The 13,001-nt window shown below is 42.4% G+C and overlaps 1 protein-coding gene across 2 annotated transcripts in view; it reads left to right on the top strand.

Moving 5' to 3' along the window:
* CCDC60 (coiled-coil domain containing 60) overlaps positions 1-13,001 on the top strand; it is a 208,319-nt gene that overhangs the window by 147,052 nt on the left and 48,266 nt on the right. For both annotated transcript variants that reach the window (XM_072600299.1, XM_072600300.1), the window contains 2 exons: positions 561-668; positions 12,527-12,617. In XM_072600299.1, the coding sequence (XP_072456400.1) occupies positions 561-668; positions 12,527-12,617 (199 nt within the window). The remainder of the gene's footprint in view (positions 1-560; positions 669-12,526; positions 12,618-13,001) is intronic.

Here is a 13,001-nt window from a genome sequence, read left to right as displayed (position 1 = left end):
ATGATCTCCTGAGACATAATGAACAGAGTGCTGGCTCTGGGTTCAAATCCTATCTCTGGTGCTTACGTTATATGTGACCCTGGTCAAGTCACCTCAGACACTTAGGAGCTGTGTGATCCTGAGCAACCTCGGTTTGCCTCAGTTTCCTCCTCTGTAAAATGGGGGCCATAATAGCATCTCTCTCATAGGCTTGTTTGAGGATCAACTAAGATTAAATCACTAAGTGGATTATTTATGTAGGAAGCACTTAGCATATGTTTTTAGCTCCATTATTGTAACTCTCAGTATTAATACTATCATTGTTATTAATTCCCTCTGCTTTTGAACAACCCCGGAGCCTCATGATCATAAAGGTCCCTACCAGTTCTAAACCTACGATCCTGACTATGATACAGGCGTCCCTGGGCAAAGCCTCTCTTTCCGGGCCTCAATCCCTTCCTTGTAAAATGAGGGGATTGGACTAGAAAGTTTCCCAAGTGCCTTCCTTCCTTCTCTAAAGTCCCTGTTCCTCCTTCTATTCTCAATTCATGGTGACCAGATTTCTCTCTTTGTCTTGGCAGAGAGCCTCTCTTCCGGCAACTCTGTGCCCTCCACTGGCTCCTGGAAGCACTAACCATCGACCACAACCATCATGGCATGAAACCGGTGATAACCTGTTGGAATGAAAAGTAAGCCACCCACTCTTCAAAGAGGGCTATTTCCCCCTCTTCTATATGCTTGGTTTTTCCTCATCCTCTTCCTTTGTCTTCTATATTTCTCCTCCTCCTCCTCTTATTTCTCACTTTCCTTTTCCTTTTTTACTTTTCTATATTAGGGTGTTATCCTGTCATGATTGCTTGATTTTTTTTTTTTTTGCAAGACATGAAAGGGAAGAGATGAATTTTGGTAAATACTATGGAACTAACAATTCAGCTAGAAAGCACAGGAGATAAAATGGCAGGTAGAGGTGAAGGGATTTGCCTAGGGCCCCATAGCTAGTAAGTGCCTGAGGCTGGATTTGAACTCAGGAATTCCTGACTCTATCCAAAACACTATCCACTGAACCACCTAGATGCAGTTATTTATAATATTAAAATAATGACAATTCTTCAAAACTTTCAGAATCGATGATGTTGGAGTGTTGTTGCTTATGCATGTGCACACACACGTACACACACACATACACACACACACACACGTTACAAGCTGACATCCTCTACACCTTAGTCCATGATCCTCCAGGAGTAGTTATGACCAGAAAACTCATCCTCTTCTGCACAAATCAAAGCGGACCCCTGGAAGGCAGACACATCACACAGTCCACATCAAAGCCTTTTCAGTCTGGCAGTACATTGCAGAGTTAGTGTCCAGCCTTCAAGTACGTTCCTTCTTACCATGGAGCCATAGAGAGACACTGGCAGAAGGCTTGGGAAGCTGCCCTTGAAGTCAGAAAAGAACTGAGTTTGGGTCCCACCTCCATCACCTGATGGCTAGGTGATGGTGGGCAGATCACTTAACCTTTCAGACAGTCTCAAAAACTTCAAAGTTGCAATGGTAGAAGGCATTTCCTCACTTAAGTATTCTCCATGCTAATGAAATCACAGATCGACTGAGTCCAAAAATAATAATGAATGAAAGATACTGGTCTCCTATATGTTCAACTAACAAGACACTCTTGATTCCTTGGCTCCAAGCATTTTCTCTGACTGTTCCCCATGTTTGAAATGTTCTCTCCCCTCATCTCCACCTTGTGGCTTCCTTCAAGTTCCTTACAGGAAGCCTTCCCCAGCCCCCCCTTTAATTCCATTGTCTTTTCTCTATTATTATTTCCCATTTATCCTGTACAGAGCTTGCTACGTATATATTTCTTTACTTGTTGTGTTCTCCATGAAACAGTAAGCTCCCTGAGGACAGGAACTATCTTTTTCCTCTTGTATCCCCACCACTTAGCACAGTGCCTGGCACAAAATCATGTTTAATGAATATTGATGGATCATTTGAATGAATGAAAAAAGATTGTACCTGGCCCCCCTTTGTGTTACATGAAGAGTGAAGAGATGATTCTTACTGAATTCTATAGGACTGATAATTCCATATCTTTCTAATTTTCTTAGTGATATTTTAATTGAATTGAATGAAATTGAAACGCTTCTCAAACTTGATTTCAATTCATATGCTTTCACTAACTTCTAGGTGGTTTTTTTAGCTTATATAATAATAACTCACATTATCTTCCCCTATTAAATTGAAAGTTCCTTGAAGTCAGGGACTGTCTTTGTTATTACTGAACATTTGTATCTCCAGCACTTGGCATGGTGCCTTTCACACATGGAGTGGTTGATTAATAAATGTTTATTGCCTACTGTCAATACTATAGATCACTTTAAAGGACCATATATGCTCTGTGCATGGTGGGTAACCATCAAGCTATAAAGAGACTCCAGAAATGTAGGATGGAGATAGGGATAGGGAGGGCAGGGGCTTGGAGAGAGAAGAAAAACATCCTTTCCCTCCCTGTAGTAGCTGGTTTGAGAAATGTGTATGGCGCATGATGGAAACTCATTAACAGCTGTAGGGCACACACCCGAGAATACTGATGGTCTGCCACAATGTGTGAGCAGAGACTTCCATCAAAGGCTTGGTCCCATCCAGACCTTCACAGATTAGAAGCCCAGAAACAAAAGGTACTTGGGTGGATTCTCCCTTGATTCCCCACAGGAACTGGGGATCCCCCCTTTTTGTTCTTTAAATTGGAGATGCAATCAATAAAGGCTGCACTTGGAGCCAGGAAGACCAGAAATAGAACCCTAGCTCAGTCACTCACTAACTGAGTGACCCTGGACAAGTCTCACTCCTGAGGCCTCAGCTTCCTCATCTGTAAAATGAGGACAATAATTAGCACCTAATTCCCTTGGTTGGTATGAGGATCAAATGAGAAAACCCATGGAAAACCCTTTGCAAACCTTGGAGCCCAATCCAATACAAGGTGTCCCAAAACTCTTAGTGGAGTCTTAAGCCATTAAAATTTAGAATCCCATGATATTCTGGCCTCTCTGGGCCTCAGTTTCCTCAACTTCAAAATGAGAATATTGGCCTAGAGTTTGGGGATACCCCATGTAAAAGCCAGGTCTTATTATTAATGATAATACCATTTTTCTTGGGAGTAATGATGTTTGATGCATATATCAAGGCTCAAAAATACCCTCTAAAGAGGTGTGGAATATTACATAGACTCAGAATCCAAATCTCAGTTGGGTTAGCTTTGTCAAACTACTTTCTTTTATTCCTTCTTTTTTAAATCTTTGTTATAAGAAATGGCTTAATGGGTTCAGGTGGAATATATTTGGAAATAAAAATGGTGTTTAAAAAAAAAGCAATATAATGCTTAATGCTCTCTTACCCAACAAGGAAGGAAGAGGGGATTCAGGATCACAAGGTTAGACAGTAATCTCAACCTTATGCTTTGTCCTAAATCAGACACCATTGGGTAAAATGGAACAGGCATTCTTATAACTTTCTAGACTAGAGCATTCTTCTTTAGCGAATACCTCTATCAATGTGTGTGGTCTCCACCATTAGAATATAAGTCCTTTGAGGGAAGAGGTTATGTTTGCTTTGGTATTTGCTTGGTATAGAGTAAGTAATTAGCATAGGCAACTAGGTGGTGCAGTGGATAGAGCTCTGACCTTGGAATCAGGAAGACTCATCTTCATGAGTTCAAATCTAAACTCAGACAACCTCCTAGCTGTGTGACCCTGAGCAAGTCACTGCATGCTGTTGGCCTCGGTTTCCTCATCTGTAAAACGAGGTGAAGAAGAAAATGGCAAATCACTCCAGTATCTCTTTGCCAAGGAAACCCCAAATGGGTTCACAGAGAGTCGAGGCTGAAACAACTCAACAACAGAGTTATTGCTTGTTCATTCAACTTCTTCCTTACACAGGCTGCCCCGTAGTAGTCTCTGTAGCACAAAGACTACAGTAACATGGCTGCTGAGCACACATCCAGTTCCTTTTTCCTAATGTCTAAGCCTAATTTTCATGAGAGGAGGTGCTGTGATCTATGAGCAAAGCAGAATTGAAGTACCTCAAAAGAAATTTGAGAAGGACAAATTTAGAGTATCCACGCCAAATGTTCACATGGAATATTTGTGCCTGACCCTGTGATAATGAGTTCAGAGCATATATAGGTCTGATCAGCCACAGGTGAACACATGTAACTTGACTTTTAACGTAGTGATGCTATTCTGGTCCTCTTCCAGAACCAAGGATCAATAATGTGCCAAGCACTGTGTTAAACCCTGGGGTTACAAAGAAATACGAAAACAGTCCTTGCCCTCAAAAAAAAACACTCTAGTGAAAGAGAAAGAGAAAACAAGCACATATTTAGGTACAAATACAAGATACCTACAGAGTGGATAGACCCATAATTTCACCATTTTGATACAACTTTCTCCAAAAGGGATCTTTAATGCCTCTAAAACAGGAATCTATCAGTCATCCAACATGGATTGAGTGCTTACTGTATGCCAAGGATGGTGCTCAGTGCTGGGTATACCAAGAAAGTTGAAAGACAGTCTCTTCCTTCAAGGGTGACTTACTTCCATGACTCAGATATGAGTTACTCCCATGGCTCCAGGACTGCATCCTTTCCAGTGATGGGTTTTCATGCCCATCCAAGTCTGGCCAGCCTGTTTGACTCTCAGCAATGACCTTTTAAAGTTCGCCAAAGAAGCTTCACCAAGGGTGTTTGAGATACTTAGAATTCTCTTGACTTCATAAGGATACCGATGGAATAACCAAATTTCCAGGATGGAAAGGCTGTCCACATCCATCTAGTCCAACCCATATCTAAAAGATATCTATGTTATTCCATACAAGACAAGCAATTGTACAGCCTCTGCTTGAAGACCTCCTCTAAGTTGTCCCCAGCATCTCTCAAGGAAGCCCATTCCACTAGGGATTGTGCTAATGGCTGGTCAACCTCTCACCATCTTCCAGTTCACTCTGCCTCCCAACCCCATTCTATGTAGTCTGGGCAATCTTTTGTCATCTACCTTTGAAGACTTTATTTTTTCCATGACTCTTAGGGTTACTGCAGCCAAGACACTCATAGGATCACGGATCTAGAATTAGAGTTTGAAGAGATCTTAAAGGTCCCTTCATTTAACAGGAGAGGAAACTGAGACTCAAGAAAATTAAATGATTTGCTCAAGTTCACTTAATTAGAAAGCCCCAGAGATGGTATTTGAACTCAGGTCTGTCCTCAGTCCTCTTTCCACTGACCCATAAGGCCTCTCCAAGGTCAGTCTTCTAATGACGAGCCTTCTCACATTTAGCTAGATTGGTCCCAGGTCAACCAGATCATAAATTTAGGAGAGAAGGGAATGGGAAAGAGGAGCATTTATTAAACACCAGTTTATATACCTGGTGGGTCACTAGGTGGCGCCATAGTGCACAGAGCCCTGGGTCTGGAGTCAGGAAGACTCATCTTCATGAGTTCAAATCTGGGCCCTGACACTTACTAGCTGGGTGTCACTTTATTTGCCTCAGTTTCCTCATCTATAAAATGAGCTGAAGATGGAAATGGCAAGCTGCTCCAATATCTTTGTCAAGAAAATTTGAAATGAAGTTATAAGAGTCAGAGACATGGCTGGAAACAACCAGGCACTGAGCAAAAATGCTTTGCAGATATAGGTGAATACATCATTTGCCTATAAAGATCATCTCTCATTAACTGCAGGAAACTGAGACCCAGGCTATCTGAGCCATCAAAGATATTAGATACTAGACATAGATATTAAGTGGCAAAGTCGGGATTTGAACGTAGATCCTCTGACTCCCCAGATCTATCCCTCATTCCACTGTAGGTCTGTATTCAAGGCCTATTGAATAGCTGTATTCCAGCTTGGTGTAAGACCTTGGAAAAAACAAAACAGAAACAATCGTAAGCTCTGTAGGCATCGCCTTGGAAAAACCGAGATCCCAGCCACCACCAGAACGGAGAGGAGGAGAAGGAATTTAAAAGACAATGAATATTTTTCAAGGACACTTAGCAATATAATTACCCCTCACCATGGCAACTGAACATAATCCAGGAAGCCGAGAGTTTAGTATTTCCCCAGCAAATCCATTCAGTGTTTGCAAACCAGTCTAGATTACTGAAGCAAAATGCAGCCCCTGTGATCACTCCAGGCCAAAAAGAGATGTTGGGGAGAAGGTCACTGGGGTTAGAAGAAATAGAAGCAACCTTTTAAAAATATCCCTCCCTTCCCTTTGATCCAGAAACCGCCCTGCTAGGCAGAAAGAGAGGTTCCAGAGACGAAATATTCATAGCAGCACTTTTTTCTGGTAGCAAAGAAAGTCGATGCCCATCGATCAGAGCCCCGCTAAACAAACGGTGGTACACGAATGGGAAGAAAGATCAGTAAGAAAGGATAAATAGGAAAGGTCCAGGGAAGCCTGTACGCACAGGTGCCGAGCCAAGCAGGCAGAATTAAGGAAAGGCTATTCATAATGACAAAAATGTAAATTGAAAAAAAGAGTAACTAGCATTTATAGAGATGGTGAAGGTTTGCAAAAAGCTTTACAAATACCGTCTCATTTGGTTCTCACAATAATCTTGCAAGTTAGCTGTCTTCTTCATCATCGTTGTCATCATCATCATCGTCATCCTCATCATCACCATTTTGATGGACAATTAGGTGATATAGTGGATAGAGTACCTGGGGATGGAGTCAGGAAGACCTGAGTGCAAATGTGACCTCACATACTAGGTTTGTTACCCTGGACAAGTCACTTAACCCTTGTTGCCTCAGTTTCCTCATCTGTAACATGATCTGGAGAAAGAAATGACAAACCACTCCAGTATCTGCCAACCCCAGGTGGGGTCACAAAGTTTCAGACCTGACTAAACAACAAAAGTAAAAGTGTTTAAAGATCCCTTGGTCATTGACTCCAGATGAACAGTGATAAAATATATTTCCCTCCCCTTAGTAAAGACAGGTGGTGGATTATGGATGAGTAATGCCACATACACTGTCAGTCATAGTAATTCAATTACTTAGTTGCTTTTTGTGGTGGCAAAGGATAGTTCTGTGAGACAAGGGATGGCTGGTGGGAAGTGACAGTGATCTTTTAAAATGGATCAATAAAATATTTTTAAACCCCAATAACTAAAAACTTGGCACAGTGAAAAGGGTCAGGTAATAACAGTCAACTGATCTAGATTCAATTCTTGCCCCTAGTCTTTACTAGCTGTGTGACTTCACTTAAATCTCTGGGTCTCAGTTTCCTCATCTATAAAATGAGAAGTTTGACCTGGATGATGTTAAAGACCTTTCCTCGGATCCTATGATCCTGTTCTGTGAGTCTTCCCACAAAACTGATGCAGATCAAATTCATTGAGTAAGGACCATTTCTCTGCTCCTCTGAGTGCTGTGTAGACATGATTTTTCACAGTCAAACAGGCACATGTGTTATTAAATCATTGATGAGAAATAAGCAAAGGGCTAAAAGCCACAGCATTCATCATTGGGTGAAGCAATGATGAGTTCCCAGGCAACATCAGATCCCAGTGACTTCATTTCTATAAGGCAAAATGGTGGATGTAAATCTAATCATTTCCCTTCCTGGGTTTGGTTGGCAGAGAGCTCATGCATTACTGTGCTACTGACTTTGAGAATTCCAAGCCCTCTCTCCCCAGTACTGACCAGGTAGATTCATAAGAGAGGTGTTTATCAGAGAAGTTCAGGTGGTTGGTTGGTGTTTCAACTAATGACCAAATAGTAACTCAAGTTCTTAAGGGTCAGGGACAGTTAACAAAATCATTAATTGGGGTCTTGTTGGTAGATGTAGTTTGAAGAATGAAACAGGACTGTATCACATGACTTCAGATGATCTTGGAGGAGCCAAACTTTCAGTGGGATGGGTCTTTCCTCCACTGAGGCACACGACGGACCATCTTATCACTTCCACTGGTCTTCACAGTGAAACCTCTCTGAAGTTGGGTAGGCTTTGACATGCTGTGTTCCAAGATCCCTTACGCTTATGGCCCAGCTCTGACATCCCCTATTCTAAGGCCCCTCTCAGCATTGACATCCCCTGTTCTAAGACTCCCCTCCCCCCAGCTCTGACATCATTCCATCTGGTTTGCCGTGGACTTGTGATCCAAATCTAGGTTCTCAGATGCTATAGACACTGCTTTCCCCTTTCCCTTGATGCCTCTTCTAGCAGACCTGAGTTGGAATTCCAGCTCTGCCACTGATGTGCCAGCCCAGTGAGGTACCTTGGACAAGTCATATATCCTCCCAAGGCCCCAGTTTCACCTTCTCTAACATTAGGGGCTGCATCAGATAACAGCTAATCTCTCTCTGATGTTCTAAGGTTAGGGGAAAACTTTACAGACATTTGAGCCTCCCGATAAGTCATTTGACCTGACTGAGCCTCAGTTTCCTCCCCCTGTAAAATGGGATAATAACCCATTCACCCCTGACCTTGTAGGGCTATTTTGGGGGAAGTGCCTAGATTACAGGGGTGGGGAACCTGTAGCCTCTAGGCCCTCTAGGTCCTCAAGTGCAGCCCTTTGACTGAAGGCCCTTCAGTGGCCTAGAATATGGTAGGTGCTCAACAAATGCTTTTTATAAGACTTTTTCTATGAAAAGGAATTTGTTTTTTTAATCCTTCATTCTGAAAAATAGGATAATGGAGGGGCCAGTTCTGTCTCTCCTGTCTGCTCTCCCCCATCACAACTTTGCCAGGCTTGGTGAGACCAGCAGAAAACGATCCATCCCTGGAGGTTCTCAGGCCACTGCCAGAGCAAACTTTGCTGATAAGTTTGGAATATTTAAGGTTGAAAAGCTTGTGTGAAACAGGATTTTGTTTTTAAAGGGGAAAGAGGATTTTTGAACTTCAAGCGGTCTTGGGGCAAGCACAGCAGGGGCTGCATTTGCAAGAGAGAATTCTGAAAGTCCTGCGGTGCTGGGAGGATCAGACAGAAGGGGGCAGGGGGATATCTAAGGATCTCCTGGTTAATCAGTCAGACATCAAAAAAACTGCCACCTGAAATACTGTTCGCAGACCCCAAATATTGGTGGTGGGGCTTTCCACAGTATTTTAAGTATTTCCTCAACTTGTTTACTCGGGGGAACAGTAAAGCATAACAAAAATTAAATTAATTATACCATTAATTATGCAAAAAGCTTTTTATTGTGAAATAAGAAAATAAAATATTACGAAGAGCATTGCCTTGGATATTAATTGACTTTCTGGCTTTAGCTGGTTATTTACCTGTCCTGAGCCCACTTCCTCTGTAACAAAATGGAGCTGAATGGATCATCTGTAAGTCCCCTCCAAGCCCTGACCTCCCCTGTTCTCAGGTCCCTCCCAGCTCTGACATCCCCTGTTCTCAGGCCCCTCCCAGCTCTGACATTCTAGGTTCTAGAGCCCTCCCAGCTCAAGTACCATTTCTACCATTTTACCACTTTCATGATGAGTCTTTTCACAGTAGAATGAGTAGTGAATCTGGAGTCAGAAGCTGCTGTTACTGTTCTGTGGTTTTAGTTGTGTCCCACTCTTAGTGACCCCTTTTGGGGTTTTCTTGGCAGAGATGTTGGAGTGGTTTGCCATTTCCTTCTCCAGCTCATTTTATAGATGAGGAAACTGAGGCAAACAGGGTTAGGCAATTTGCCCAGGAACACATAGCTAGGAAGTGTCTGAGGCTAGATTTGAACTCAAAAAGAGGTATCTTCCTGACTTCAGGCCCAGTTCTCAATCCATGGAGTCACTCAAGTGCCCCAGGGAGTTGAACAGAGATGCCCCATGAGGTCCCAAGCCTCACCTGGGAGCAGGTCTGGCTCTGCACATAAAGAACAGACTGATGGGACTCTGTACTTGATATCAAAGTGTCTGGGGTTACGTCTCCCACCCCAGCTTTATAAGAGCTGCTTCCAATGTCTGTAGGACCAGGACTATCTTCATGACCTCCATCTCCCCTGTCTGAGAGGTTCTCCTGATTTTCAACATCCTTGCCCAAGGCCCTCATGCTGGCTAGGAATTCCAAAGAGTCCCCCCAGGAAAGTGCCAACTCCCCAAACTTACACCTTCCAAATCTACCAACCCTCCATTCCGATACATCTCCCTGCGGTATCCTTCAGAGCTTATCTAATCAAGGAATCCAGGTCAAGCCGTTAAGGGCTGATAACAGGCTGGCTCTCTCTCTCAACAAGTGAATTCCATTTCTTGTTAAGGTTTCACTAAAGTCATTTGGTTTTGCTATCATTTGTCCTTGACCCTGACCTTAATCATGAACCCCACCCTTGTGTTAAAAAAGAAAAAGACAACCACCTTAAACAAAATCAGCCAAAGCCATAACCATAGAGCCCATTCTGCAGCTCTTTACTGAGATCAAATGAAATGTGCCTTAGCACAGTGCCAGGCACATAGTAGGTCTTCTGTTTATTCCCCCTCTCTTGAGGAGGAAAATGGATTTCACTGTTAGCTCTGTGAAATAAAGCCTGTTTCTTACTATGAGTAAAGTCCAACCGCCCTTTAGTGTTGTTTTATTTACATAGTAGTGGTAGTAGTAAGTAGTAGTAGTAGTAGTAGTAGTATTAAAGAACATATAGTAGTATAGTATAATATAACAAGCCAGCATTTGTACTTTAAAGTTGCCAAGGAGCTCTTATACCAATCATCTCATTTAATCTTCACAAAGGGAGGAGAAGAGAGAACAAGCATTTATTAAGCACCTACTATATGCCAGGAACTTTGCTAAGTGATTTACAAACTTTATCTCATTCACTCCTCCTCACAACCCTGTAAAACAAGTGCTGTTCCCTATTTTACCCAAAGAGAAAGTTGAGCTCCAGGGAGTCAGGTCAATAAGCATTTATGAAGCACCTACTATATGCCAGGCACCACGGGGATACAAAGAAAGGCTCTCAATCTGCTCCCAGGCTAACAGAGGAGATGGCATGAAAACAACTATTCGAGGTTATGTGACTCATACATATGACTCCCAGGGTCATACAGCTAGTAAGTGCCTGAAGCAGAATTTGAACTCAGCTCTTTCTGAATCCTCATTGAACACTTTGTAGCTGCTTCTTGGATTCATTATGTGTATTATTTTCTTGGTTCCACTTTCTTTGCCTCAATCCATCTAAGTCTTCCCATGCATCACTCAAGTCCTCCCTTTCTACATGTCTTATAGCACAATAGCACTATTATAGTTTTTTTACTAGCACCAAAAAGAAAATTCTATTCAAATGCAGATATACATGGGCCCTTTATTTCTGTCTTTGACCTTCTTAGCATAGAAGTCCACCAGTGGTTTTGAAGAGCTATGTGGTTATTCTTATTTAATTCCAAATTGTTTTTTTTAACACTTGAACTAATTTTCCGTTCTACTAACAATGCATAAGTGTACAAGAGGGCCTTTTTAGCGAGGGCATTCAATGCCACTCTGGGCTATGCCTTAAGTAGTGAAACTCCAGTTACCAAAACAGATCAGTAGGACAGAGATCTTCATAGGATTGCGCCCCTCAAGCTGCACCCATGAAACAGCCTTTTTCTTCCCTGAAATTGGTAAAGTTTATGTCTTTGAACTTCTGAGACAGTGTTATTTAAGATTGCTGGGATGGAGGATCCCAAAGGAAGAGTTTTGGAACGTTCAGGTAGACAAAGCTTTCTCTCAGGTGCCCTATTCTCTCTAAGACTTGCCAGCTGGTAGTGCTAGTACTGCTACTGGATGGATGGAATCAAGGTCTAACTTTTCCTTCCAGCTCCCCTCTCCCAGAAATCTCCAACATGATACAACCAAGATCAAAAATCACCACCTACTTGATGTGTTGAATCATATCTGCTTGAGCAGCTCTTGTTTCCATAGCAATGAAGGCTCCATGAGATCCAGAGATGTCATCCAGAAGGGACTGTAGGGATGATGTAGTCATCTGTGGTAGTGATGAGGTCCACAGAGGTCATAAATCATAAATGGAGAGCTTGAAGGGGTCTTAGAGACCAAGTTGGGACCCCATCATTTCACAAATGAGGAAACAGAGACCAGGAGGGGTTAAGTGGCTTGTGCTGGTGGTAGTATTTGAACCCAAATCTTCCTGACTCCCAAGATCAGTCCCCTATCAATGAGTTGGTCAATGAGGTAGTACATACATAGCAAAGATGGGTTTCCAATCCCAGTTTTTGATGAGAATCCAGTGGTGTTTTTTCTGCACACCATTACTCTCCCATACATGGTCTATTGGGTCATGCATCAAGGGTCTTCCTCTACCTTAGCCAAAAGATGACTCCACAGAAGAGTACTACAAGCCAACCCCCCTCCTAATACCTGTTGTCACTGAAAAGATGTCTTCCATCCAGCTGGTATGACTCTGCTTTCCAAGACTCGACCCAAACCCCTTCCTCATAAGCCACAATCCATGTTGGCCCAGAGATCAGCCATCCTTTATTCGCTATTTATTGCATTTTGGAAAAGAACTTGGTGTAATAAAAGCAGGGCTCTAGACACAAAAACTCATTAAATTATTTTTCACTTTAGGGACCCCGGCGGAAGCAAAAGTACATTAAAAAAAATCAATAAGGAGAAGGTGGTATTACATAGATGGGAGCACTTCGTCACGCCGCCAAAGGTAAATTCACCCTAATTTCTACATTGAGGCTTGAACCCCTTCCTGTCCCACCCCTAGGGCCAGCCCCCCTCTGCTGTCTCTCTACCCCCACCACCAATTAGAACCATCCCATGGGCTCCTCCAATCCTCCTGACAGCTGAATCTTGATGGGTGCAAATGTGTGTAAAATGAATTTAAACGTAAATAAATGTAAAATAAAAATGAGAGTAAAATGGATTTAGAGTCAGAGGATCCTGACTCAGTCACTCTCTACTTATGTGCCTTAAAGAGTCTAGTCCTCTGCAAAATAAGGAAGTTGGACTCCAGGGAGTTCTTAACCTGGGATCCATGAACTTGTTTTTGAAAAATATTTTGATAAATGCATTTAAATAGAACTGGCTTCCT

The sequence above is a fragment of the Notamacropus eugenii genome, chromosome 4 (genome assembly GCF_028372415.1).
Source record: "Notamacropus eugenii isolate mMacEug1 chromosome 4, mMacEug1.pri_v2, whole genome shotgun sequence".
NCBI lineage: Eukaryota > Metazoa > Chordata > Mammalia > Diprotodontia > Macropodidae > Notamacropus > Notamacropus eugenii.
Note: the sequence above shows the minus strand (reverse complement) of the source record. Positions and strands in the feature narration are given on the sequence as shown.